We start from the raw sequence: 27,417 nt of genomic DNA, 5'->3' as shown, positions 1-27,417 counted from the left end.
TTTTAGGATTCTAATGCACTAAACAATTAATATTTATTTAAAAACAAATGCTATTTATTGAAAATAAAAGCCAGAAGTTTATTTTACTTGTATTTATTGTGATGCAAAGTCATTTTTACAACGAGTTGCATGTCAACCCTGGAGAACTTGAACACTTCTCATATAATGCATAAGATATTTCTTAAACAAAAATACCACAGAAACGGGAAGAACTAATATGCAGATCCCATCTGCAGTGACATACTGTACAAGAAAACACATGCAAGTCTCACAGAAAAGGACAAATTAACCTGGAAACCCGCCTTTCTGTCAGAATAAGGTTAAAACAACTGAAGATAACACACACACACACACCCACACAGCAGAGTTTGAAGGAGAAACTTGTTGCAAACAACAGGAGATTACAACTGGCAGCTGCTGCATTCAGATGTGCGATGAATAATCTGAAGACGCAGTAAACAATTTTAGTTCACAAGTAATCGTTTAAAGTTCCCATGTGCACAATTTTTAATGTATGACTGCAAATGATCTTAAAGGCACAGCGTCAAACCACGTCTGTGATACAACCACTGCAAACAGCATCTCTTCAAAAGCAGTTTCTTAAAGGTTCTTTGCTGACAATCTGTTGAATGTTCTCATGACAATAAATAATAAAATGTGGGGTTTGATCAGGTATGTGATTCATCAGTCAGGGAAGACTCGACATGCTCCCCTTGTTGCCACTTGTGTAATCCAACTCCTTTCATATTTGATCTGTATATTACACATGATGCATAGTTGCAGTCTTTTTATCACTGCATCCGGGTTAATTACCATGTCGAAAAGCTGAATCTCTAAAGAGATTCATAATCTCCACTAAAAGGCTTTACACTATCAACATGAACATTCAAACAAACACAGATGGTGCTTTTTGCTTCTGTAAACGTCAATGTTCTGCAGAACAAAAACCAAAACAATACAAGATCTGCCTGAGGAGTGAAGAGCAACAAATAAAAACAACGACACTGCAGAGACCACAGGTAAGGACACTTTGACCTTAAGGCTGACGGAGGTCAGAGACGTCTGTCTGGAGTTTTACTCTAAATCCGTGAATCAGACTAATCTCTTTGTTACACCTTACAGATGACTCACTCTCCTCCTTGATATGGCTTTGGTTGATCTGTTACAAATTAAGGTAAAAAGATTAAAACAAAGAAATCAGCCCATAATGCAGATGTCTGCTGAAAAGGACAAAGGTCTTGATTTTCTGCAGAAGTGTAGCCCTGAGTGAACACCAGCATCAAGAAAAGACTCAGCAGAGTAATACTGCATGTAAATGTAATCTGTACACATAATTCGTACTGCGTAGGACTGTCGCTTTAGCTCCCTATGAGGGCTGTAAATATGGCTCCATGCTGCTGTTAAAACACACAAAATGGCCGCTGTGTTTTGAAACTCAAACCCAGGAGAAATATTCTCCATGCCCGAAAAGGAAGAAGTTCAGAATGGATGGAGAAAATAAGAGATAGACATGGGACCGGTACTGATGTTTTAGAAAGTTACAGCGTAAAAAAACCAACAAAAAAAAACATTGCTAAAATTTACATTTTCTACAACTTAAAGTCATTTTATTAACGAGAAGGATGAAGTGCAAGAGCAACCTGAGATTTCTCAAGGTGTGTGAAGCATCGAGTGATGCAGAGCTGTCCTGTTTCCACCTGCTGCTGCACACTGCAGGTCAGCTTGCTAACAAAAAACAAACAAAACAAAACAAAAAAACAGGCTTGCTGTAATTTTCCCCTTGTTTATAACAGACACGTTTAGCTCTTTGGAGGCTTTTCTGTTCACAAAAAGATATAACTTATATAACTGTTAAGGTACATAAAATAAACAGAATATATGTATGGACAACTATGATCAAAATTGGTGTTTATTCTATATTTTTGGAACTTCAAATCAGCAATCAGTAAAAATGTTATATTACTATAACTGTTGTAGTTAATGCAGTGATATAGCAGCAGTAGGGAGAACTGATGCTGTTCTGTTTTGCACATTGTGAATAAAGATGGCGAGTTTGTGTTTGGTGGTAAGACGAAACCATAATATTTTTACAGATTATGATACCGGCCCATGTCTACTATCAAGCGAGCAGAAGAGATCACTGGCAGCGTGATATTCACCTGAGTCAATGAGCGATAGAAAACTCAAATCTCTGCTGCCCACAAGGCGCAGCCCAACATGAACTGATGATCGGCTGCAAAATAAACAAACTCCAGCTTTCTCTGGGGGAAAAAAAAAAAATCACAGTTTCCTCCTGGTGCAAATTCATTCAGCGTTTCCCTTTCTTAATCTGCATCTTTGTATTCGAAAACAACTTTCTATGATGAAGAATGAAAACACAAGTACCAGCTTCCAATGAAGTGTTTAGATAACCTCTGCAGGTGAAGGTGGCATCTACTGCATTATTCTCCCACCAGTCATTACGCAGCGGACCAGATGTAAAGCCGTTACATTCAGAGTAACAGTAATCCCATGTTACAGTTCTCGTTTCACCAATTCGTCTGGGAACTTGTGAGTCTTTGGAAGACGCAGGCGATGTTGCAGGAAAACGGTTTTGATGCTGAAAAATGTTCAAGTGGCTTTTGGGTCGCATCCACTCCTGAGAGGACGGCTACACGTCTTTGCTAGCGGCAGCCTCAAGGGCCTCAGCAGGTAGCAGGGAGGGATCGCTCAGGATGGACGTAGTAGTGCACAGCTGACGGAGTGAACTCAGCACCACTGAGAGGGAAAGAGAAGGAAAAAAAAAAGGTTTCTTTAAAACAAAACCTGAAATCAGTGCTCTAACATTCATCATCGTTAACTTAATACATCCTCCTCATCTTCACCACACAGCAGGATATTTTTTAGAACAATTTGGCACTTTAAACAATTCAAATAACATGTACAGAAAACATTTATTCATACTCTAGTTTATGAAGTTCATCAGGATAATTACTGCACGAGTGATTATTCTTCAGCTGGCAAAAAGTTATTTAACCCCCACTGATGCATTTCCTAAACAACTACGTGGAGAGACACATCCAGAGGTCGATTAAGAGTTAATTAATTTGCTTAAGAAGGAACAAATCATTAGAGAACAAATTAGAAGAAACTACAAAAACTGAGTTAAGAACTGCCCAGCACATTATTAAAAACTGGAAACACAGTAGGGAGCCATAAGCAATGTGGTGGAAAAAATCCTTGATTTTTCAGCAGTAAATAAATATTTTCAACTGAATTAAAATGATCTTATTTTAAAGCTTTTTGCACATAGCTATCCAAAAATGTGAAGAACCTATCAGAAAGAATTCAGATAGAAAACAAACTTCTAATAATCTATAGTCTAATGTGGCAGAGCAAAATGCCTCACAGACGCAAGGAAAACTTTGCCAAGACATTTTCTTTTTGGTTTCTGATTGATTTCTGACAGGATGAATGAGAAAAGCAAACAGGTTGCATATTAAATCTGTGGGCCGCAAGAAATGTGACTGCAGAACATGAGCAGAAATACTGAGTGTTTTCCCAGAGAGGACCGACAGAGTCACAGAACTCTATGCCCCCACAGAGGTTTTTATGTTTTTTTACTTTAATACACCAACACTGTATGTTTAAAATGACTAATCAAAGCAAAAACACTGCTGCTCAACACAGATGCAATGCAACACCACAAAATTGATTTAGAAAGTAAAACTTAAAAAGTGCGGAGCCACTCTTAAGCCAATAAAAGTTTCCTATGCTTATCTCATGGAGATACGCATCAGGAAGTGCTCGAAGTGAACACACTTTTCAGCTACAAATAAAGACCGTTTTGGGAGAAAAAAAAAAAATCATCAATCATCATGAGTTTGCTGAAATTTATTGACCCAGTTCATGTGGCTGATGACACATAGTGGGATATTTAAACCTTTCCACAACGGCACAAAACTCCACAACCTATAATGTGAAATCTGACAAGTGCTGATCTGCATTTATTTTGCTGAACAAAATCTCTATGTAGCAATCAACACATCTGAAAAAAAACAAACATCAAGAAAACATCAACACTAAAAACCTACTAAGAAGCTAATTAGGTTGCAACATAAAATGTGAATCTGAGGTTTCTGAAAACAGTTTCTCGTGTTACAATTCTTCATTTATAACGTCAGGCTTTGTTGTGAAGCAAAAACCATTTAACATGTCTGACCCAATCTACAGGGAAACCCGTTTTGAGAATTAAAGCTTCTTATCAAAGCAGATCATTTACATGGCCTTGAAAAAAGTAATCACACCCACCTAAATGTTCGACATCTTCTCACATTACAACCAAAACAAAGTAAAAAGCATTTTATTGGGGACTTTTGTGACAGAAATTTTTTTCTGAAAATAAAGTCTGGCTCATTATTGCTGCAGATGATCCATAACCAATCAAGTATTACCTAACCCTGATTTAAACAGGTGATGTTTTACTTACTGGGTCTGAGGACAGGAAGGGAGCAGTGATTGTCGAGCCACTGCAGCGTGGTGTGGACACAGCTCTTCCCTGCTCGTCGTTGAAACCATCCCACTGAACGACTCAAACAGTGGTTTGATGATGATGCTGAACTGAGGCGCGCTAGTCAAGGATAAATTCAGCATCATTCAACACCAAACACACAATGTAACACATAACGTCTAACAAAACATCCGCAACTCTCACATTTTTATTTTAGCTTTTCAGTCTTTTCTAAAAGTGCCTATTTGTATTTCAGTACCAGAAAGGAAGAATAAAACATAAAACACTGAGGATCGAATGGAAAATAAACACCTATCCAGACGTCTTGGTCCAGCAGAATCGAAGGAATGAGACACTAATGAGATGAAACGATGAAAAACCTGAAACTAAAGATGCACCAATACGGCTTATCCCTTTCGATAGGAATATATATTTTTCTTTGTTTTATTTTCCAATCCTGTAAAACAGAAAAAAGCAAATGTGTGCTGCAGGTTCTTTGGTAGAGGTAGCAGTTTTCAATCAGACAGAAAATAGAGAAATTACAATATTTGCCTTATTTATGCATCCAGGGTTTCCCTGACGGCCCACCAGGCTTTACTTGTGCCCCACCAGGCTTAGCATAACTTATTTATTTAAGTTCTTTTAAAGGTCTGCATTGTTTAAGACTTTATAGTTGGTGTTCAGATATTAATCTTCCAATTTTTCAATAACACATAATTATCAAGTGATATTTTAAAATTTCCTGTCAACTTTTAAAAAAATGCAACTCAAAACCACAACGGGTCGCTGGATGAATGACTGCTGAGCGCCCCAACCACCAGGCTTAGCAAGTTTTCTGGGGGAAACCTTGTGCATCCATTTATTTATTGTGTCAAACAAACAAACTGTATCAAAACTGTTGATGCTTTATAGTCCAAACAAAGTGGAATGTCTTAGTTTGATGAATTTATTGATGACCAAAACAAAAAATATATATTAAATTTTTCAGTATTTTGCTTTGCAGATCATCAGTCAGGAATAAATAGGAGAAAATTGGCAGATTTTTTATCTCTCCTTAACTGATTATTAATGACACACAAAGTGAAAGTTGAACTTGGCTCAGATAAGTTTCCACCATCTTGAACAGTGCTGGTTCAACCCGAGAAACATTAGAAACCACAACGCGACGTCATTGGACATACTGTTCGTCATTAAAGCGCCTTTAATAAACTATAGTGTTAAATCAAAACTTCTTTATGGAGCCAAACAAAAATCACAAACAACACAAAACCAGATCCAGTCAAGACTATGAATCGATGACTCAGATAAAAACATTTGGCACATTCTGCAGGTTTTTCATTTAAAACCACTGAAGGCTTTTTATACAATACTATATATATAATTAAATTCATTCTTTAAATAATAAACATTTTACTACCAGTTAATGCAGTTAGGAATACTTCTAATATCAACATGTTAAAGCTCAGTTTTTTCTGCTTCACTGAGCACAAATACTGATCTGTTGGCAAAAGGAGCTTCATATGAGATTTTTCTTTTCAGATTTTGAACTGGATGAAAACTATGCCAAGGAGTTTTTTTTTTTTATATCTATGCAAATGTATGTATTTTTGCACAGTTTTGGCTTAAATACTGCTCTGACTTTTGTTTTGTTTTTTCCCAGCTAACGATTAATCGATTAAAAAGTTGATTATTCCAATAATCGATTCATCATGATTTATCAGAAAAAGGCTTCACTGATGAGTTTATGAAGAATAAATAGGTGAAAAAACAGAGACGCAGGGGTTTTATGTCTGATTTATGGCATGATTAAGCAGCACGGGGGCCACACAATTCTGAATCAGTTCACTTTTTTATTTATCCCATTGACTGAATTTGCTTTCAGACAAATTAATATGTTTTAAAATTGTAAAATGCTAATGGAAAGACCCACAACTGTGCATTGGGCGTGTGTGAGATCTGGTGTGATAATGACTTTTGGGGCAAACACTAGAGAACAGCGTTTGTGCTCTGATCAGACTAAGGATGTTTGGTGTTTGTACAGATTCTATAATGATATTTTACAGAGAGGCAACTGAGTCTATTTTAAAGGTCTGGCACTGAATGCTGTTTCGGTATCTTAACTGCAAAATCAAAAGCTCAGATTTTAGCTCTGATTTAAGACAGCAGGTCAGATTATGGATGCAACAGCTCCCCTAGAGGCCAGTGTTTTAACAGATCCTGTTCATGTTCTGCATTCGGATATGAAGACTGGAGAGATTTTCTCTACAAGCTTTCATTCCTTCCTGAATCAGTTAAATTTATCAACAGACACTGAGATGAACATGTTCAGAAGAAAACTATCTGGATAAGTAGTTCTGCAATAATATGAGTAGAGGCCTGGAGGAGCATGTGTTGGTTTCCAAGGTGTTTTAAATGAATAAGTGATTCTTTAAATAATGTTTTTATTAATCTATGTACATTGGCTTCATTAGGAGTGCAATATCTCTGCGGAGTGTAAATCCTCTATCCAAGGCAAATTTCTTGGAATGGAGGAGAATGAAAAGACTTTGAATGGGCGTAAAATGGTGTCTAAAGTGAAGTGAGACAAAACAAAGCAAAGATGGGAATCTTTAAAAAAAAAAAAAAAAAAAAAGACCTGAGAACTATTGATCTGATGGCCCAGCCGATCTGAGCCGCCTAAACTTTGACATCATGCTCACTCGCTGATGGGTCATTATTCAGAAAACCAAAAAAAACCCAGTCTGTTCAGAAAGCTCTAAAATAATGTTGTAAATTTCCTATGCAAAAATGTATGATGCAACTGGGAACACTGCAAATACCCCGACTCACTATCTGTCAATGCAATCTGCTTTTCAGAAGATGTTTCACTGTGAAGATCAACTGTGGCTACAGAATTACCCATGAGGGACAAACTGAGTCACTTATGAAATGACTCAGTGCAAGATCATCATGTCTCACCGGCTCCCACACAACATTCATCACATTCTTTACTGAAATAATCTTATGTACCGACAGCACCCGTTTTTCCATTTGTAATGAAGCGCAGCAGAGGTGAGCTTTCTGCTTGAACCTGCTGGCACAGATCCTTCTGTCTGCGTCTTTGTTCATAAAAGAGGATTGGAACAATTTCCACATGAGTAAAAACACAATACTCCTTAAGTATTAAAAAGTTGGGCATGCTTTCTCTGAAGGATACAATCCAGAACTTCCAGTTCTGGAGAGTGCGGTTCTTCACATATTCATTGAACTTGTCCTGCATGAGATCAGAGCGATTTTTCCTCATCGGCACGCCCGTCGCAGGCAGCTGCTCCTGACACAAGCTGTGGGAGAGATGCAGGGAGTTCGTTTGTCAAGCATGACGTCAGTGAACAGTGTTGTTCAAGTTTAGTGTTTTGAATGCGTGTAATGTATTTGAATTAAGACAGACGAAGCACCGGAGATGCAAAAGGTCATTAAAGGGAAACTAGATTCTCCGTTCAGGTTTTTAAGCTGATAACTTCTCTGCTCAGAAACATAAATGATGAACTTCTTCTATGATTCCAGCCTGAAGGTCTCCATTTACAGCTGTGGCCATAAGTTTACATACCCTGGCTGAATTTCCATATTTTTGGCCATTTTTTGCAGTGTTATCCAGTAAATGTTTTGGTGAAGCCAAATAATTGTGTGTCCTCTTTCTGCCCTCAATGATGGCAGAAAACACCCACATAACCTTGACTTAATGTTTATATCAATGACAGTATGAGGTCTTTTGTTAATTGTGGATGGAGTGCTTAATTATAAAATTTTTATCAGTTTTTAGTTAAAAATAGAAAAACAAAACTTTTGCAAAATTATACACTTTCTTATCAGATGTGCATAAATGTAAAAAAAAAGAAAAAAAAAAAAAGAATTAAGATGTCTCTCATCCCAATGGGAGATTGAATGTTGTATTGCGTATTGTCCAAGTATCTTCAAAGAGTCGTTGTGGATGGCATTGCTGTGGGCAGGAAGGGTCTCCAGTAGCAGTCAGTCTTGCAACAACCCTGACACAGCTTCTGACAGAAGACTAACCCAACAGCTCAACATCAGGGCAACAGAGGACATGATCCACCTTAAACTGACACCATTTTCAAGCACTGCTAATCCACCTCATTTGATTTAAATCTCTGTCTGGCAGTATGGTCAGAAAAACTAGAGAAACGGAGTCAGGGATACGATCCACTCATGATCGACTGAAGAGATGACGACTTCTTCTCTCTGAGTCTATTAAGTCTCTTTTTCCAACTCTATGATTTGGGGTCATAGTTCAAGTAATATTTGAGCTTTTGAGAGGCTAATCAGATGCTCCAGTTGTAAATACAATACCTTGTTTAAAATTGACAGTTTATTATAAAACCCTAATTCTCCCACCAATTCAGAATATCACAAATTATTGTTTTTAGAGTTAAATCATCACAAAATGTCAGCGAATGTGTAATTCTGACAGACCTAATGGAAGCATTGAGCTCCTCTATTTCCTCCCGTAGCTTCTTGACCTCATCCTGCAGCTGCTGCCGCTCCTGCTGGAGCTTCCCAATGTGCTCCACTGTCTTCTGTAGAGTGACTGCATTTGTAATCTAGAGGCAAGCAGTGAAGAAACATAGTGGCAGGTGAACATTAGGAGGCATGTTAATAATCGGCTACAGGGTTGTTGTTTTTTTTTGAGAAGAAAAGATTCCAGACTTACGTTCGATTGTGACTTCAGAGTGGGAACGAGGTTGCCGAGCGTCTTAAAGCCAATGTTGATATTTGATCGTCTCTTTTGTTCAGCAGATATGTGACGGTTCTGTTACATAAGTTATTAGAGATAAGAGTGTGTGTTAAAGGGATAAACAGAAATTAAGGATTATTCATTTTTCTTCTGTAATAAAACCCAAACACAAATACAAACCTGATTGTGCTCACTCTTTACCAGAGGTTTGCTGCTGCCACTGATTATAGATTGAGGACTGGGAACCTGATCTAAACCACAAGGTGACCCTTGACTGGATCCGGTCTGACTTTGACCTGCAAAGAAAAAGATTGGTTATTTAGAATGAAGCCACTTGCAAAAGCTTTCATCCTCTGTGAAGCTTTTCATCTTTTTGAACATTACGACAAACTTTGATGTGTTTACTGGGAGTTTTGATCCAAAGTAGTGCACTGTTGAAAGGAAAATGTATGGCTTTCAAAATCTTCTTACAAATTTGCCCCCACCTGAGTGAATATTTGCAGAAACACTTTCTGCTATAGTTACAGGATCAAGAATTTTGCCTTCATCTCTGAAGAAAGTCCTTGGCCTCAACTCTTCTGCTGCCTTTAGTATGTTTTCTTACAAAACATGTCTCTTATCATCACACCATCTATTCTGACTAGCTTTCCTGTTCCTGCTTTAAGAAGGCATATGACCCTTTCACCTCCATGTCTCACCTTGGAGATGGTGTGTCTGTTTTTCACATGTAAACCAAAAAGTCATATTTTGTTCTCTTCTAACTGGAGAACTTTCTTCCACATGTTTGCTGCTAGCCAGATTTCTTATGCCGTTTTCTTGTTAGTATTCAGTAAAAACCCAATTTGTGGGGGTCAACAAGTAATAGATGTCCTGTGAACATTTGAGATGTGGATTTCTGCAACTCCTCCAGAGTTCACCAATTAGATCTCTTTGATCATTCTCTGGCTAATGCGCTCCTTTCTAAGTTTGCAGTCGAGCCATACTGTTTCTGTTTTCAGAAAATTGATTAACAAATGCTGTAACTCAGTGGCTTTTGAGGGGAAAATTTTAAACTGAATTTTATTTATATGTTGCAGAGTAAAGGAGGACAGAATACATTATTAACCCTTTCATGCATGAATTATGATCCTTTGTGTCAGGTTTTTTTTCCCCCAATTTTTTTATTTATTGTCTTAAGGCATAAAAAAGGTAGGAAATTTTTTTTTTTAATTGTTATTAATTTCTTTTGTTTTTTAGGTGATCAATTGTAATTTTCTCCAAATACAAAGTTGTTATTTGAAAAATACATCAGTAATATTGTTCATTAGGGGTTATCTGATATCACATTTTTTTTATTTACCTGCAAGAGTCGTCTACAGTAGAAGGAGGGACCGGGTCGGTTGGCATGCTTTTTTGTCCGTCGGCCATATTGGATTTAACAAAAATAATTTCTTGCATTTGCAGCTGATGGCCAGTAAGTTGATAGTGTATTTTATGATGCATTAATGTCCACTTCAGTGGTCTGTGTGCATTTATGACATAAAAATCAACAAGAAGCCCAAGAAAATGGCTTTCAGATAGCTGTCCACTGTAGTGACCACTATGCATAAAGGGGTTAAATATTATTATTATGTATTACACTGTGTTGGTAGATTAGCATAAAACTGAAGTAAAAAAGTCTAGTTAAAACACAAGAAAAGGTGAAGATTTTCAAATCATAGGAATATTTTTGCTGCAGTTTAGAGTCTCAGAAGATTTTTTCAGATAGAGAAATCTCACCGACACTTGAGGGCTCTTTCTGATTTTTTCTGAAGCAAGACTTATCTTCAGGCACGGCAGGTTGCTGCGACTTCTGGTTATGAGGCACAACCTGAAACCCAGGGCTCTGACATAGAAAATAACAACTTAAATGAGATTTTAACCCAAAATGACCAACATGGACGTTTACTTAGTAAAACGCTATTTTTTTCATAACCAGAAAATGAAAATATTGTCACACTGTAATTCTGTATTTGACCTGGTACAACTAAGTAAAACCTTACCGCTCCAAGGTGGGAAGGGGTGATAACCACGCCGGTGGAGGGTGGAGATGTAACAATCACAGCATTAGCATGACCTGGAAAAGGGGCTGAAACGACATGTGTGCATTCATATTTAGGAGAAAATAAATAACCGATGAAGTATGTGGATGGATTTTAACAGACAAATAAAATAATCAAATAAAAATGGTAAATTTTCTGAGTGAACATCTACCATGTAGATAAATGAGTGTTTGGTTTTAAGTTCAAATTACCCTGTAAATGTTTGACATTCTTATCGCAGTGAATCAAATCAATTGAGAAAGTGCCTCTAATAACACTGGTTAACAGTCTGAGGGTTTTAGGGTTATTTTGATGTGCAGAACCCAAAAATCACATTGGTTTTGTGATTTTGCATTGAGGTCAACTTTCTGAACTATGGATGCAACATGAGCATCAAAATGCATGACTTGTTTTCACATATGGATCAGTTTCCTGAGAAGTCTGGGATCAATTAGTGACAAGCAGGAGGAGAGACTCCATCGGGATAGAAAAGAGATGGAAAATTTTGCACAATGAAGACCTAATATTCAATTTACTTGTACTTACCCTTATCAGTGTTTATTATTCAATTTACAGAAATCCAAGTTTGTAACATTTAATTAATACGCTATGTTAGAAAAAAAATGCTTTCCTCCTAAAACCTTTTTTGGATGAGAAATTTTAACAAAAACAAACTGATAATGTCACAAAAATGTCATCAATTTAGTCAGAAGATCTGATTTCTCTGAATCAAATCAGAATAAAAATCTAACCTGATTGAGAAAAATTTGTGTCATTTTTGGATTCAGTGGTGCAAAATAGTCCTAATTCAGTTGAAAAAACACAGATAACTTCCAAAAAAGTATTTGTTTGTAACCCCGTGTAATTAAAGTGACACATTTCTACTCTCTGATAAGAAATCACAAGATAATCATGCAGGAATTTGCTGGCAGACCACAGACCTGGGAGGATGAACTGGGAAGAAGGAAGTGCGTTTGCAGGAGCGATCCTCGTCACAGGACGGACTTTGCTGGAGCTGTTGGCCGGGAAGGGGCGAGGCAGAGCGAAGGCCTGAGGATGCTGGATGGGCGTGGCAGGCAGCGGCGCGAGGAGCTGGAGTTGGGATGGAGGAGCTGAGACGTGGCTGACGGTGCTGGTTGTGTTGCTTGGGGTGACGGTGGAGGGCGCTGTGTGCGTTATCACAGAGGGGGCAACAGTTTCATCCAGCACTGAGCCGCTGTTTAAAGGTGAGGAAATCATGGCTGGTGCGGAGGATAAGTTCTGACCCGGGAGGCAGGGTACCAGAGGGTTGAGGGAAGCTGCGGACTGATTGCTGGAGACCACCTGCCTGGCGAACAGAGGCATGTAGTTCTCTAGGTAGGCTCCTCCGCCACCGCTGTCTGTCTGACTGGTCTGGCTGTGGATGGACAGTGAGCCTGCAGGCGTAATCTGGTTGGGTGAAAGCTGCAAAGACGACATTAACGGGGCCTGGCAAAGATAACAGAAGGAAACAGACTTAGATCTTCCTTTAGGCACAGTATCCTTAAAAATTTGACCAAGATCCTTTAAAGTTAATGTTAGCTGGAAACTTTCTGTCCTCTGCTAGAACATGACTAAAGTTTAGTTTTTCTTCTTTTATGCAACTCTTAAAATGTATCAATGCAAAATCATATAGAACAACATCTGTGGGACAATCAGTAAGAGTTTAAATTAATCTGAAGCAGCTAAAAGAGTTAATCATGTTAATTTTAAACTCCCTACACAGAGAATTATAAAACAGAAAATATCTACGACCATAAATGTGTAAATTATATATTAAGGACAAAATTTGGTTGTATATATTAAGGACAAAACAGATCTCAATTAGATCTGACTTTGAACAAAAATGTTGTCTATCCTTGGTGTGACAAAAGATCAAGCTGAAATTATTCTCATGAAAACATCTTTTTGACAGATGGGATCGATGTGGTTCAGGGTTGCTCAGCTTCATTCCTTGAGAGCGACTATCAGATCTCTCTCTGCTGCACACCTGAACCATTCAGCTCTGCAACAGGCTGATAACAAGCCATTCATTTGATTCAGCTGTGCTGGAGGAGATACCAATCTAAATGTTGCAGGATATTAGATCTTGAGGACTGGAGTCAAACAAACCAATGTAGATTGGAAAGTATGAGCTGCTACAGTCAGTGACCTACAAAAGTATTCATTCGTTGTTACATAACAATCCACAAACTCTATTTAGTGAGAATTTAAAGCTAGACTAGCAAAATGTAGTGGATTGTGGTGAAATAAGCAAAAAATGATGCATGATATTCAAAAGGTTTAAAAAATTAACAAATTTTTGTTTGTTAATTTATTAATAGATAAATTAACAGGAGTATTAATACTTATTCAGGATTTATTCAGAAGTATCATTAAATACTCCTGAATAAAATCTAGCAAAATCAGCTTACTTCAGAGGTCAGGCTGAGAAGGCCTGAGAAGATTATTATTAATGAAGAAAAACCATGTTGGTTTTTTTTGGTATGCCAGCATTTCAAAATATCACAGAGTGTGGGACAACTGGTTAGAGCCAACAGGTAAATACAGAAAAACAATATTATAGATTGATTATAAAGCTGAAATTATGATGGAAATGTTTAAATCAAAGTAAGTCCCAGTCCAGATCTAACAAAACATTAAAGTTTCTTTACAGACTTTTCCCATTCAATCTCACTCAAGTTCAGCTATTTTGCAAAGAAAAATTGACAAAGTCTTCTGTTTTTTTAAAGGCGCTTGCAATACGTTTGCAGTAGTAATTGCATAGAAAGGCAATTCTGCAAAATATCGGCTCAGTTGAGCTGCATTATCTTTCAGTAATGTTTTTAAAACCCTAGTATAATTTTCCTTCTACTTCACAAGTACCACAACTCTGTGTTGGTCAATAAGGAAAAAAATACACCAACATTCATGATTGTAACTTTACAAAATGTGAAATACTTTTGAAAGACACTACAAGTATGTCCAAGACATTATATAAAACGGAAATTATATTATTTCAAATATATCAGGAGCAAAACAGAGTATTGACCGAGTTCATTGCAGTCTATTTGCTGCTCCAGTCTCTATAACAATGGCAACAAATGTATTTGTTAATTTTTTATATGAATTCTCTCTGATCTCATTGAGTCGACACCTAAATACAGACAAATTAATGGTGAATAAAGAGAGACAGACCATTTAGGTGAGGACAATACTAGCTACTATTAGGAGTAAGGTGTGAAAAGAGTGAAATATAATTTTATCCCAACCTCAGATATCTGAAATAAATTCATACACATTTTCAATGAGTGTTAACATCTTGAACAACCTCATTGTTGATCAGTTTAACCTGATCAACAACATGTGGTAAACCAAGTTTAGTAATGTTATTCTGTTAAACTAATTGTATGTGTAGCTACACGAAAGAAAGAAAATGACAGAAGTTTGTAAAAGCTGACCATAAATTCTAATTAAGAAAAATTTCCAAAGCAAAAAACTTGTTGTTTTGGAGCGAGTTAGGGAAGGAGCCTTGGGTTGGTGTTTACCTGAGACTGGGAGCTGCTGCTGGGTTGAGGGGTGACAGATGTTGCAGTGGGGGAAACAGAGGGAAGGACAGGCTGACGGAGGCTGTGAAATAAGTCTGGAACAAGAGGCTCTATGTTAGCTGGAGGTTAGTAAAACCACACTAGGCTTTATGTTAGACTAAGCTGACTACTACTGCAGTGTTACTAGAACATGTGTACGCTTGTGCCCTGTACTTTGTGCTCTATTAGTTTAGAGGTGCTGCTGAGGAGGATGGAACTGTACCGCAACCTTGCAGTGGATCAAAGGAGTCCATGAAGTCCAGGTTGGGCTGTAAGGGGATAAGTCCAGGTTGGATCATGTCTGCATTCCCTGCATGAGCTGCCGGCGTTGGAGGGAGAGGAGAACGGGGGGAGCAAAGTGGTATTTGAAATATATATTCTGGAAAAATGGATCCACAAACCTAAATGTAAATAATATACAAATTCTCACCAATTTCCCTTGGATTGGGCAAGCCCAAAGGTTGGTGTGAGGTCAGTGTGGAAAATAACGTGTCTGAGAACTCGGACATCAGAATGTCCATGTCAAAGAGGGTGTCCATCTCCATGGGCGCAGGCGTTTCAATATGCCTGCGACTCATTCGACGCACAGCAGCCTCTTCATCCTGATAAAAGGAAGTACGGAGTATGTCTGGAAAGACTTCCCCAAACAGCGATAACTGCTCCTCTGGCACCTTTGAATATTCAAAATGCAACCACCAAGCCAGTTAATGTCACACAAGCATGCAGCATGATGCACAGCCACCAAGGAGTGGAATAATCTCAATGCATGCATCAATCTTAAACTAGCATTTCCTGTGCAAAACTTTAAGCTATGCAAGTGTTTATCACCAGGAAGTGATCAGATTAGACATGAGCCAGTTACTGATGTGAGGCTTTGTGAAGGTCTTCAGATGTTATGGTCTCAAAGCAGCTAAAATTTACTGATACGCTGGTCCTGCAGTTCAAAAGCATTAAGTCAGGTCAAATGTTTTAAAGTCAGTGTGATAAATAACACCAACAAATGTAAATACTGCAGTACATTAAGAAGAACTCTGAAGGGTGTCAGTACATAATGAGTCTATAGGAGTTTAGGGCTCTTGCTGTCTGAGGATGAGCTGTTAAATATTGAAGCTAATATTTAACTTTTTCTCCTGATCGTAAGAAAATATTATTGATATTAAGACGAGAAGATGTGTCTAAGACCATCTTCAAACAATGTTTAAGAATTGTGTCTGGAAATATTTATTGCTGCAAACAATAGTGAGTGTAGTAATTTTACAATCATTCATTACTATTAAGGTGACGCTGTTTAAAGGGATCCACGATTAGTTGCAACAATAGAATTTATTTACGAAATATTTATCTTGGATGTAAAAACAATACAGTAGCAGTACTGTAGGTCATTTAGCTTTTATAAATTTTAATAAAATATTGTCACAGGAAAGTCGCCATGTTGTTCACACTGTAATGCATTCTGGGTAAATGACATAAAATTGGTCCAACTGCCTGACTCCTCCAGCCGAAATGATGACGTCAGGGAGGAAAATAGGCCAGTTACTTGTGTAAAGTCATACAAAACTTTTAAAAAAGCAATATTTCAAAACCAGTAAAAATTTCCGTCACATTGTCTTTTAAACGGTTTAATTAATTTTGTCAGGCTGCTTGGAGGAGGGTTCTTCTGTTCTGCTGCTCCCTTAACAGTTTCAACACACTCACTCCAACACATCTCTCATTTATAAAAAGAAGAAATTACTAATAATCTATCTTTTTCTTTTTAAACAGTTACGTTTAGTGGCTGGAGCAGTACTGTCTATCAAGTAGCAGACTGCAGTAAATAAAATATTATAGAAAATACTTGGTTACTTAAAATTCACCTAATTAACAGAGTAATTTTAAAATGGCAAATTCAATGTTTTAATTTACATTTCATGTCACTATTTTTGACTTTAAAGTACAATTTAATCCTAGATTTGTCAAAAATAATGCTAGCTGAAGCAGATCCATGTGTGTGTCTGTGAGTCAAAATCTGATAATAGTAAACCAATATGTAGCATCACTTTAGCAAGATTCAATTAAGTTTGCTTTTTAGATTTTAATGAAGGTAGTTATGCTAAAATCATGGCAATCATTCTTGTTTTAATTTTTTGTATTAATACTGTGAATGCAGGACACTGCAACAGCTGGTAATTAACCATCTGTGTGTTCCTGTATAAACTGTATCTTCACACAGTAAAAACCTCATACTGGCCCATGTCTAGATCAGACTGGTTGCACTTCTTATGCTTAAATAATCAAGATCACATTCATTTATACACAGGAAAAGAGCACTCAAGCTGTGCATTCACATCTGAGCACAGAGCTTGAAACAACAGCAGAAACTTAATGTTAAAAAAAAACAACCATTAAACGCCATGTGATTTCAGAGAGTAAAAACATAAAAATCACATTTCAAAACAGAACTTCTTTTTTTGTGACATTTACTACAAACACACAAATATGTAATATTTTTTTCAGCTTGTGTTTTCAAACCCCTTCAAAATGCTGTGACAGTCAGCAAATTAAAAGGTCCCCATGATGTTTCTGTTTCCAAATTTGATCATTTTTTATGAGATAATTAGCACTTCAAAAAAAAAAGAAAAAAAAAACCTACTTTGTTTTGTCATTTTTAATCTTGTTTTCCACAAATCATTAAATAACTTCAGCTGCGATGTAAAGGGCCATTTCACATTTTTTGGACATCTGGACAAATTTATATCAGTTACATTCATCTTTAAAGTCGTGGGTTATCCTGGGTCAAAAATAAATCTTTCAGATCTTTATGATAACCAGAAACAGGAATTTCAATGCTTGATTTGTGCTTTGGCATCTAAGCTGAACAAAATTGATGAACCTTATGTTTGATCGAAAGCCCAGATTTATATGGATTTACAGAAAAAAAAAATTTAATAATTAAATAGTTTAATTTTTGAATGAATAAGTTTTTGTTACCAAAGTTTGCTATCTTGTTTCAAATTATTGTAAAAAGCTCTTATTCAAAAATGTTAATTTATAGCTTTTAGATAACAGTATAAAATATAAATTCTGGAAACTAAAAATTTTATTTTTGTCATACATTTTAAGGCTTAACAAATTATATATTGTAACAAAATTCAATATGTTTCCAGAGTGTTTGAATCATGAAATTATAGATTATGACTTTTAACATGATTGCCATCATTTCCATACCTTAAGTAAGCTGGAAAGGTCATCATCTTTGTGTTTCTGTAGCTGCAAGACAGTGGAAGCAACATTGGATAATATTTTAATACCAAACAAAAGAAAAGAAAGAGATTGAAATATCTACAAAATGTCCTTAATTATTGAAGCATCATACTATAAAACAACAATACCCTTTTTTTGAAGTATGTTCTCCATTTGTGATATTCTCTTATCACAATTTCAATTCTTCTTTTCCAGTTTTTCCCGTCTGAAGCAATAGCCTGTTGAAGAAAGGAGAGAAACAGGAAGTTCCCTTTCAGTCGATTCACTCGGTACAACACATAGAGTATGGGATATCACGCCCCTGCGTGACCTAACTGAAGACACCTTTAATCACGCCGTTAGGCAAATGACGTGTGATGACGGGTGGCAGGCCCCGCCTATATATAAATACACCCCCATCACAGTCCTTATTCAGTTCTTACGCTCTTCACCTCGCTGAGAACACCTAATTTCCAACCTGTGCTTTCTAGCTGCTGCTAGGTAGCATTGCTCTTGTTTTCTTTTCCAAAACTAGCTTAACTGCTCCTGTTGGTGTTAGCTACTGCTGCCTGCTGGTTAGCGTGTCTGCCCGCTGAGCGCTAGTTGTATTTCCCATTTGTCTATTTTTATCTTTTTGGTTTCGTGGTTTGGGATGAGCACGAAGCAAAAAAATGGCGAAGCAGAAGTCTTCCGTTCGCCCCTGTCCTCAGGAGTGCGGCTTCACGCTTCACAAAAAAGACCAGCACGAAGCATGCCCCGTCTGCCTTGGAATTGTCCACGCCAGAAGAGCGTTGTCGGAGCCGACCGCTTGTGCTTTTTGTAGCCAGCTTCGGCGCTCCACGCTTGAACGGCGGGTCAAGTTTGTGCAGAAAGTGCTGGGAGAGGCTACCGTGTCACAACAAGACCCCTTGCTGTCCGAGTCTAGGAATCCGGTTTCGTCCGAGTCTGACGAGGATGAAGGGGCCAAAGCTTCCACTTCCAGCTAGGTAGCCCCCGCTTCTGCTGGGAAGACCATATGGAGTATGTGGACCAGTTAGCCGAAACGGTACAGGACGCAGCGCCATCTCATTATCACCTCGAGGCTCAGGGTGACGATGATGTGCTAGACATCAGCCTGGAAAGTCACAGTCTTTCGGAAGACGATGACAACGACTTTTCCGCGGGCCAGTGTCCATCTGCTGCCGCCGCATCTCCGGTGGGTCAGGACGACACATCGTTCCTTCCCCTTTGCCGTCGTGCAGCTGATAAGTTAGACGTCGAGTGACCCACCCCTCCTCCTGCTCAGAAGGTGTCCCGGTTCACTGGATTCTACCTTCCGATGGAGCCGGCTGCGGTTAAAAACCGCCTGCCCATGTTCCCAGATTTTGTCTCAGAGCTGACGTCGTCCTGGAACAAACCGTTGTCCACGCGTGTTACAGTGCCTGGCTACGGGCAGTACGTGGACCTGGAGGGTGCCGACAAAGCGGGTCTGGTTAATTTACTACCGATAGAGGTGTCCTTGGCAGCTTACCTGGCGCCCTCATACAACCATGGTGTGGGCGGCTCTGCCACCCTGCCCTCAAAACAATGCAGGTTTTCCGCATCCCAGTTGGAGAAAACCTATTGCGCTCAAGCAACCACTGCTCGCTCCCTGAGCTCGGCCACCATGCTTCAAACTTATCAAGCTATGTGCTTGTCCGAGCTAGGAGCTCAGATGCCTCCTGATAGCCATCTGATTTCCCTCTTAAATGAGATCAGAATAACTGCTGATTATATTCTTCGCACATCCCGCTGTGCGGCGCTCTCACTGGGGAGGGGGATGGCTTCCACAGTGGTTGCTCAGAGACACCTATGGCTAACGCTTTCTGACGTTCCCTATAGGGACAGGGTCATATACCTGGATAAGCCGGTGTCAACGGATGGGCTTTTTGGACAGTCCCTTGATGCAATTCAAGCGAAGTTCGAGCTTAAGAAAAAGCAAACTGAAGCTCTTCGTTGCATCATTCCCAGACGTGACGCTAGGTCCAGACCCAACATGAGCGCACGCAAGCCGGTGACGACACCGGCACCGCCTAAGAGAGCAGCACCACCCGCAGCTCTCAACACTACAATTTCACAGCCGTCAAAAAAGCATACTGCCCGCCAGTCGGCTTGGAGCAAAGGCCCTCCTCTGGGTTTTCAACGAGATCTGACGTCTCGAAAGAAGAAGCCTCAGTCATCCTAACGACGTGAGACGCGTGACAAAAGAGAGGCATCAGAAGCAGGGAGACCTGATTGCCGCCACTCATTCGTTTATGCGCAAAAGGCATCTTGTTTGTTCTGTTCAGGGTTCCAGCCCCAAGAGGCGCTGCGTTTTCCTAACACAGGCTCCCAAGCACAACACCCCAAAGCACATACGGTTTGCACTTTCAGCCACTGGGAGTGGATGCCCTGGCTCACCCATGGCCCAATGTGCTTCTGTATGCATTTCCCCCAATGGAAATGATTCTGCCAGTGCTGGAGAGAGTACGCAGATGGTGCCTGTCCTTGATTCTGGTGGCCCCTCGCTGGCCAGCAAAGTCATGGTATGCAGAAATAATCAGCTTGAGGGTAGCGAAGCCTTGGAAACTTCCCACCCGCCGAGATCTCCTCTCCCAGGCAGGGGGGAAGTATTTCATCCACACCCAGAATTGTGGATGCTGCATGCCTACCCGCTGAGAGGTCCAGCTTGTTAGCTAGAGGCCTTCCTTTAGATGTGGTTGCAACCATTCAGAGCTCCAGAGCAGCTTCCACTAGGGGTTTATATGCCTATAAATGGCATGTTTTTGAACAATGGTGTCACAGCAGAAACATTTCCCCCTTCCAGTGCTCCATTGTGGATGTTTTGACATTCTTACAGGAGCTAGTGGATAAAGGTCTGTCTTTCTCCACAATTAAAGTTTACTTGGCTTCCATCTCTGCGGGTCATGTTGGCCTTGATGGAGGGACACCAGGTGCTCATCCCCTGGCTGTGCGTTTCTTAAAAGGGGTCCGTAGACTGAGACCAGGGATAAAATCTAGTGTTCCTTCCTGGAATCTCACTGTGGTCTTGGATGCTCTTTGTAGCACTCCATTTGAGCCCCTTGAGTTGGTTGATTTCAAATTTCTATCATGTAATACAACTCTGTTTCTTGCTTTGGCAACTACAAAATGAGTTGGGCACCTGCATGCACTTTCGGTGCACCCCTCTTGTGTTCAGCTTTCAGCTGATGGTTTAAAGGTCACCTTAAGACCAAATGCTGCATATCTCCTTTGATTCCTTTGGATTACAGCACAATGACCATTGAGCTTTCTAGTTTTTATCCCCCTCCTTTTGCTTCTGAAGAGCTGCATTTTCTGTGCCCAGTACGTGCACTGAGTCTTTACATCAATCGCACTCAGAATGTGCGAAGCTGTTTGTGTGTTTTGCCAATCCAGCTAGAGGCAAGGCTCTGTCCATACAGAGACTCTCTCATTGGGTGGTGGAGGCTATTTCTCTGGCTTACAATAGCAAGGGCCTCCCTTTACCTTATGGTGTGAGAGCACATTCAACCAGAGGTGTAGCGGCATCCTGGGCCCTTTTCAGAGGGGTCCCTGTGAGTGACATCTGTGCTGCAGCCAGCTGGTCTTCACCGCACACTTTTGTTCGGTTTTATCGTCTAGACGTGACAGCCCCTTCTGTGGCTCATTCTGTTCTTTCCGCTGGGTTGGAGGTTTCAAACTAACTCAGTGCATTTGTCATAGGTTTGATGGCTGCTCCGCGGGGCGTGTATATATGTCCCATACTCTATGTGTTGTACCGAGGGAATTGATTCGGTACAACATTACGACTCGGGAACGTAATGTTATGCATATAACTACTGTTCCCTGAAGGAGAGGAACGAGGTACAACACCTTTTTCTGCCCCGGTAGTCAGCTTGGCTCGGTGAAGAGCGGCCATCGAACTGAATAATGACTGTGATGGGGGTGTATTTATATGCAGGCGGGGCCTGCCACCCGTCATCACACGTCATTTGCCTAACGGCGTGATTAAAGGTGTCTTCAGTTAGGCCACGCGGGGGCATGATATCCCATACTCTATGTGTTGTACCTCGTTCCTCTCCTTCAGGGAACAGTAGTTATATGCATAACATTACGTTAAAGTCAGCAACAAACACAGAGTTGCACAAAATACTCCGTCCCTACCTCTGCAGGGCGATGGACGTCCAAATCCATATTTCCATCTAGCGGGGTTACAAAGTGACAAACGGGATTCCCCCTTTTTTCCACATCTGAGGGAAGACAACAAAACAATTCACTCTCAATTCAAAATATTTAAAAAATCATAGTTTTTCCCCCTCTCAAATATAGACATAGGTTAAGAAAGTGTTATCTTGTTAAAGGACCATTTTTAATTAAGTACAGTTAAATTTCCCAAGGAGTAGGAGAGCATACGTTATTAATTAAAAGTAGTTTAGAAAGTTTATCTGAGTCACATAAATTCAAGTTATCATTAAAAAAAGAAAAAAAAATCCCTTTTAGTGCATAATGTTAAAGATGCAACAGTACTTGCATCTTTAATAAGAGTTAATAAGACAAGTTAATAAGACAAATAATTTAACAGTTTAGTCAGATCATAATGGTGTCTGTACGCTGTCAAGTAATCTTTTAGATAAACAACTTGAAAATAGACTGGAAGGTCGAGCTCTTACACTGCATGTACCAGGCTCTCCATATGGCATTGTTCAGCCGGATCTTGTCTCTCCAGAGCAGTTTTAGACCCTTAAAGTTCTTCCATTTAGGAGACACCAACTTCCCGCTGAAAATAAAAAAAGATTAACAGTGGTACCAGTCACTACAGAGATCTCTTTTCATCAAATTAACAGCTAGACACAATATGTAGGAGTTGTAGGGAATACTAATGTTCCCTGGATCACAAACTACAAATATATTTTTGCATTTTAATTTACTTTATATGACCAAAACACACAGTAACGCATAATTATGAAGTGGTAGAAAGAATATGCATGGTTTCCAACTCTAACAAATTTAAATCTGAAAAGAGTGTAGCTCAACAAATTTTAATCTGAAACCTAACTCTTGCTAAAATGAAATACACTTTTATTTTATCACAACAGCAATCTAATGAATGGGTGGTTTGTACCTGATAACACAGACAGATACGTTCAACTGCACCCTGAAAAACAAAGACTGTATCTAAGCTCACCAGCCAGTGTGGTTACCAAATCTGAGATAAGTGAAAAACGCTAAAATTATAGGATGTGGACAGACTGTTCATTATCAGGGAACATCGAGCAACAAAAAAACTGAAACTTGAACAACTCAGAGTCTTAAGCTCTGAGGAGTAGACCAAAGACCAAGGTCAAATTTATTATTTAAACATCAGTAATGAGTGTTTTTAATCATAATCCAAAGTTTGATTTGTTTTCATTCTTCCTGTTCTGTGTTTCCCCACATTTTTACTACCCATCTGTCCTTCCTTTCAACCTGTTTTTTCAGACTTTCCTAAAGAATTTGCTGAACAAGCATACTGCATGACGCTGTTTTGTAACAGCAGAAGGAAAGTGGACATGGACACACTGACGGAGAGAGGAGAGCAGAGTTTGTTAATTTAATGGCGCTGTTGCTGTGCGGAAATGTTGCTCATGATATCTAGCTTACTGGTAACAACAACTAAACAGTAACCGCTCTATTAATAGTTGTTCCAGTGAGGCTAATTTAGAGTGAAGATGGAGGGAATCCTCTGAGCAGCTGGCTCTGACGCTGCAACTGTAAATAGAGAACCATGGGTAATGTGAACCTTACAGGGTTTTTTTTATCTTACTACCTGCGAACATAATCAGCAGCTAAATTTTTATTTCCAATGCTGGGAATGCAGCTAAATGATTACAAACACTTAATCTTGTTCATTCGCTATAAGAAAGACAATATTTTGCTACTAAAATACAAACGACGACTTTTATGAGATTCTATTGGGGTGTTTACAAAAGTATTTAAAACATATAAGCATGCTCTTATTGCTTTTGTTTATAACCAAAACGTTTTCTTTAACTCCTGAGGAAATAGTATTTCTTATTATTATAGTTATATGGATGTTCCCACTACATAACCGGTGGAATTAAATAATCTATTAATCATCATTTTTCTCACTTGGCTTTCAGGTAGATGTGAAGGCAGCTAAGAGTTTAGATGCTTTTAAAATCTATTCAGTCTGGCTTTTGGCTGAACTTTGCCCTTTACATCTTTTACTGTTTTATTTCTATTTTTACTGTTGTAAACAGAATTTTGTGAAAATTTTGCCTAAAATTTATTTAGATTTTTTGTTTTAGTCGTTAACATTTTTAGCAAGTATGATCTGCTTATATTTTATTATTTTAAGCAATATTAGCATGTACATTTTTATCTATGTTTTCATATTTTATTTCAATTTTAGTTATTTGCCCATTTAAAAAGCATTATACTGAATCCATATCCTTATTTCTATTTTGTATTTATGTTTGTGTATTTGGTTGTTTTCTTAAATAACTTTTGTGTTCATGAAAAGCTTTTCTTATATTTCTCTTCTATTTCCTTACTTGCCAACATCCTTATTCTCTCAAATAGTTTTTGTTGTTAGGAAGTTTTTTTTCCGTTTTTTGAATTTTGAGAGTGTTTTTTATGTTGCTCTGTTTTAACAGGAATTTTATCACTGTAGTTTATTTTTATCGCTTTTGGAGCTGATTCAACCATCTGAGGTCACCACATTATAAATTGACTCATGCAATGAACACATTATGTGGAGTAGTCTCTCACACTTACAAAGCACAGTGTGTTACCTATTAAAAGAGCAAGCGGTCCGTCAGTAGCCATTATGGGTGAAAGTCTCTTTTTATGAAACGCTGAGTTTTATAAGGTCCCACTTTATTCGGATGAGTTCAGAAAGAGTTTCAAGTTAAATTAACTCCACAAATGTGTGGATCAGATTGATCTGTTAGCTTAATGTCTGTTAGTAATTATGTTAATTACACAATTTAATGTGTCTGATGTTATGGCAACGTCAACAGAACATCAATATCCTTTTTGCTGATTAGATAACAGCTCACTCTGTAAGTATTAATTTCCTTGTAAGTGAATAACTGGGATCCAATCTTTCAACTTTAATACAACTTTGCTCGTTCCAATCCTATAGCTTAAAATACATTTAATAAGACAACAGAAAAAAGTGCAGGAGTATGTTTTCTCGGGATGTATGAACAGTAACAGCTATGAGTGCACTGATTTATCAGCCAGCTGATTTATTGGTGCCAATTTCCTTAATTTTAGGAGATTAGTGATCGGCCAATGCTAACGTATGAAGTCAATCTTATCTATCGATCTTATATTCTTTGGCAAAGGTCTAAAAATCCACCACTGTCCTCTTCTGCTCTCCTGTGAGAATGTTTTGTCTGATAGGCCGACCCACCAAGTTATATCTGCACAAGAAAGACAAACTCTACTGTTTGGAAATATTTCAAGATGTAAAAACTAAATGGTCATCATCCATCTCTCCCATGAAGCTAAGATAGTTTTAAAATTGCAATAGGCAGACTGTGGTTTATTCAGCTAACTCCAGTTTGGCTACCCAGGCAGATTGTCTGATTAATTAACCAGCTGATATTCAGAGGTGGACTTACAGAAAGAAAAAAGATGGTGGAAGTTAAATAACTTTGATTTACAATGTGATTATCATCATTCCAATGCATCATACAAAATAGAGCAATTGTGCTCACCTGTGTTGCTTTAGCATCAGTCTGTCCTTGAAGAACAAACCGACTGTTCACTTTTGTAACAAAGGATAAAAGCTGTTCTGTAAGACTGTTTTGGTTGATCTTCCTCATACCACTTTATCCAGCAGTTAAGTGTCCCAACGTGGGGAATTTAAAGATAATCTAAACATAAATTACATGTTATAATGTGATATTAATTAAGCTTTTACTTAAGTTTATCATGCGAGTTTGACTTGTAAACCATCAGAAAAAATACTAACAAATCAGTCGAGGTTCAGAAGATGTAGTAACATGCTGCCAATGCACAACCTGATAAAGTCAAATGTCAGAGTATGCTACATGTTTAAATTGGGCCATTTTCTGTTTGCAGATCAGTGTTATTTTGCTGATAATGCCTCCTTTGTTACAGTTTCCATAGTTTGGCACTGATAACTGAGTAACTCACTTCTTTCACTACCTACTAAGCTCACTTCAGGTTATGGCAGGGTTAGGCGAGGCAGGACAGGTTTATTTATTTTGCCCCACTGATACAAAAGGCAAAATTATTTAGTGCATGTCAAAGATTGGTGCAACAGGAAGTTATGAGGAGGGAAGACTCGTGACTGCAGCTAACTGGAGAGGAGGGCTGAACATGAGCTTGGCAACACCAGGGGCTAAAATGAAAATGAATGTACCATAAACACACCAGACAGACAAATTGAAGCTTACCTATAAGCAAGGGTCATGCACTCAAAAAGTTTAGTCAAAGAGGCATCTATGGAGAGGTGCGACGTACTCGTCTTGCCAAAATGATAGGTCTGGCAGGTCTGTTTGTTGACAGTGTCGAAGTCGTAACCCTTCTTCGGGGGGTGCTCGCTGTGTGGCGACGACACCATGAAGTGTCCACTGTGGATGATCTGGGACTCCAACCCGTCCGCCCTCCGTAACCCCATGTGAGTCTCCTCCACATCAGAGTCGTCATCTTGCTCTTGCTTTATGCTGGCAGCCGGCCGCCGGTAAGTTTGCCGCTGACATGTCTCTCTAGTAGCCATGTCGGCAACTCAACAAACAAATAGCTAACTAACGTTAGCCAGCAAGCTAGGACAATAAGGCTCTTGCTTTCATGGGGCTCGTCATAGACGGAAAACGCGTTTTGAGTCCTGTTGTTAAAGTTTGCCAACTTTGTGCCATAAAAATAAAGTCCTCGCTTCAGCCATGTTAAAGTTTGTTGCTACTTATTAACAGCCCGAGTTAAGCTGTTGTTGTCTTATGTAGTTGACGCAGCTGACAAAACGCTGCTGCTCCTTCTGTACTACCGAAGTTCCTGTGTTAGGCCATATCCGATTGGCCAGAATCACAAGCGTATTCTATAAAACCGCTGCTGATTGGTCAGGTTTGGAGCCCCACCCACAGCGTAGAACCTAAAATAAACTGGAGACATAAGACGCATCAGCTATAGGGATTTCTCTCAGTGGCGGATGTTGCTATATAGTGGCGCCCTGGGCAAGACAGTCCACCCCTGCTTTTCAAGAATCTTATTTATCAGCTATTTTCACAATGTATTTCACAAATCATGAATACGATGCCTAAAATACTACTACTACTACTACTACTAATAATAATAATAATAATAATA

General features: G+C 38.9%; 1 protein-coding gene across 1 annotated transcript; it reads right to left on the bottom strand.

Annotated features, from left to right (window-relative positions):
* Window positions 1-77: 77 nt before the first annotated feature.
* On the bottom strand, window positions 78-27,104 carry mlxip (MLX interacting protein). Its single transcript, XM_032578673.1, is given in 19 exon segments — window positions 78-2,757; window positions 4,469-4,526; window positions 4,528-4,599; window positions 7,686-7,809; window positions 8,957-9,084; window positions 9,195-9,293; window positions 9,399-9,514; window positions 10,977-11,082; window positions 11,240-11,325; window positions 12,220-12,444; window positions 12,544-12,745; window positions 14,824-14,918; window positions 15,086-15,181; window positions 15,293-15,533; window positions 18,067-18,108; window positions 18,231-18,320; window positions 22,243-22,328; window positions 22,749-22,855; window positions 26,511-27,104. Coding segments are annotated over 19 exon segments (2,403 nt in total). The 5' UTR covers window positions 26,834-27,104; the 3' UTR covers window positions 78-2,650.
* Between the last annotated feature and the right edge of the window lie 313 nt (window positions 27,105-27,417).

This window comes from Xiphophorus hellerii, chromosome 12 (genome assembly GCF_003331165.1).
Source record: "Xiphophorus hellerii strain 12219 chromosome 12, Xiphophorus_hellerii-4.1, whole genome shotgun sequence".
NCBI classification, from domain to species: domain Eukaryota; kingdom Metazoa; phylum Chordata; class Actinopteri; order Cyprinodontiformes; family Poeciliidae; genus Xiphophorus; species Xiphophorus hellerii.
Note: the sequence above shows the minus strand (reverse complement) of the source record. Positions and strands in the feature narration are given on the sequence as shown.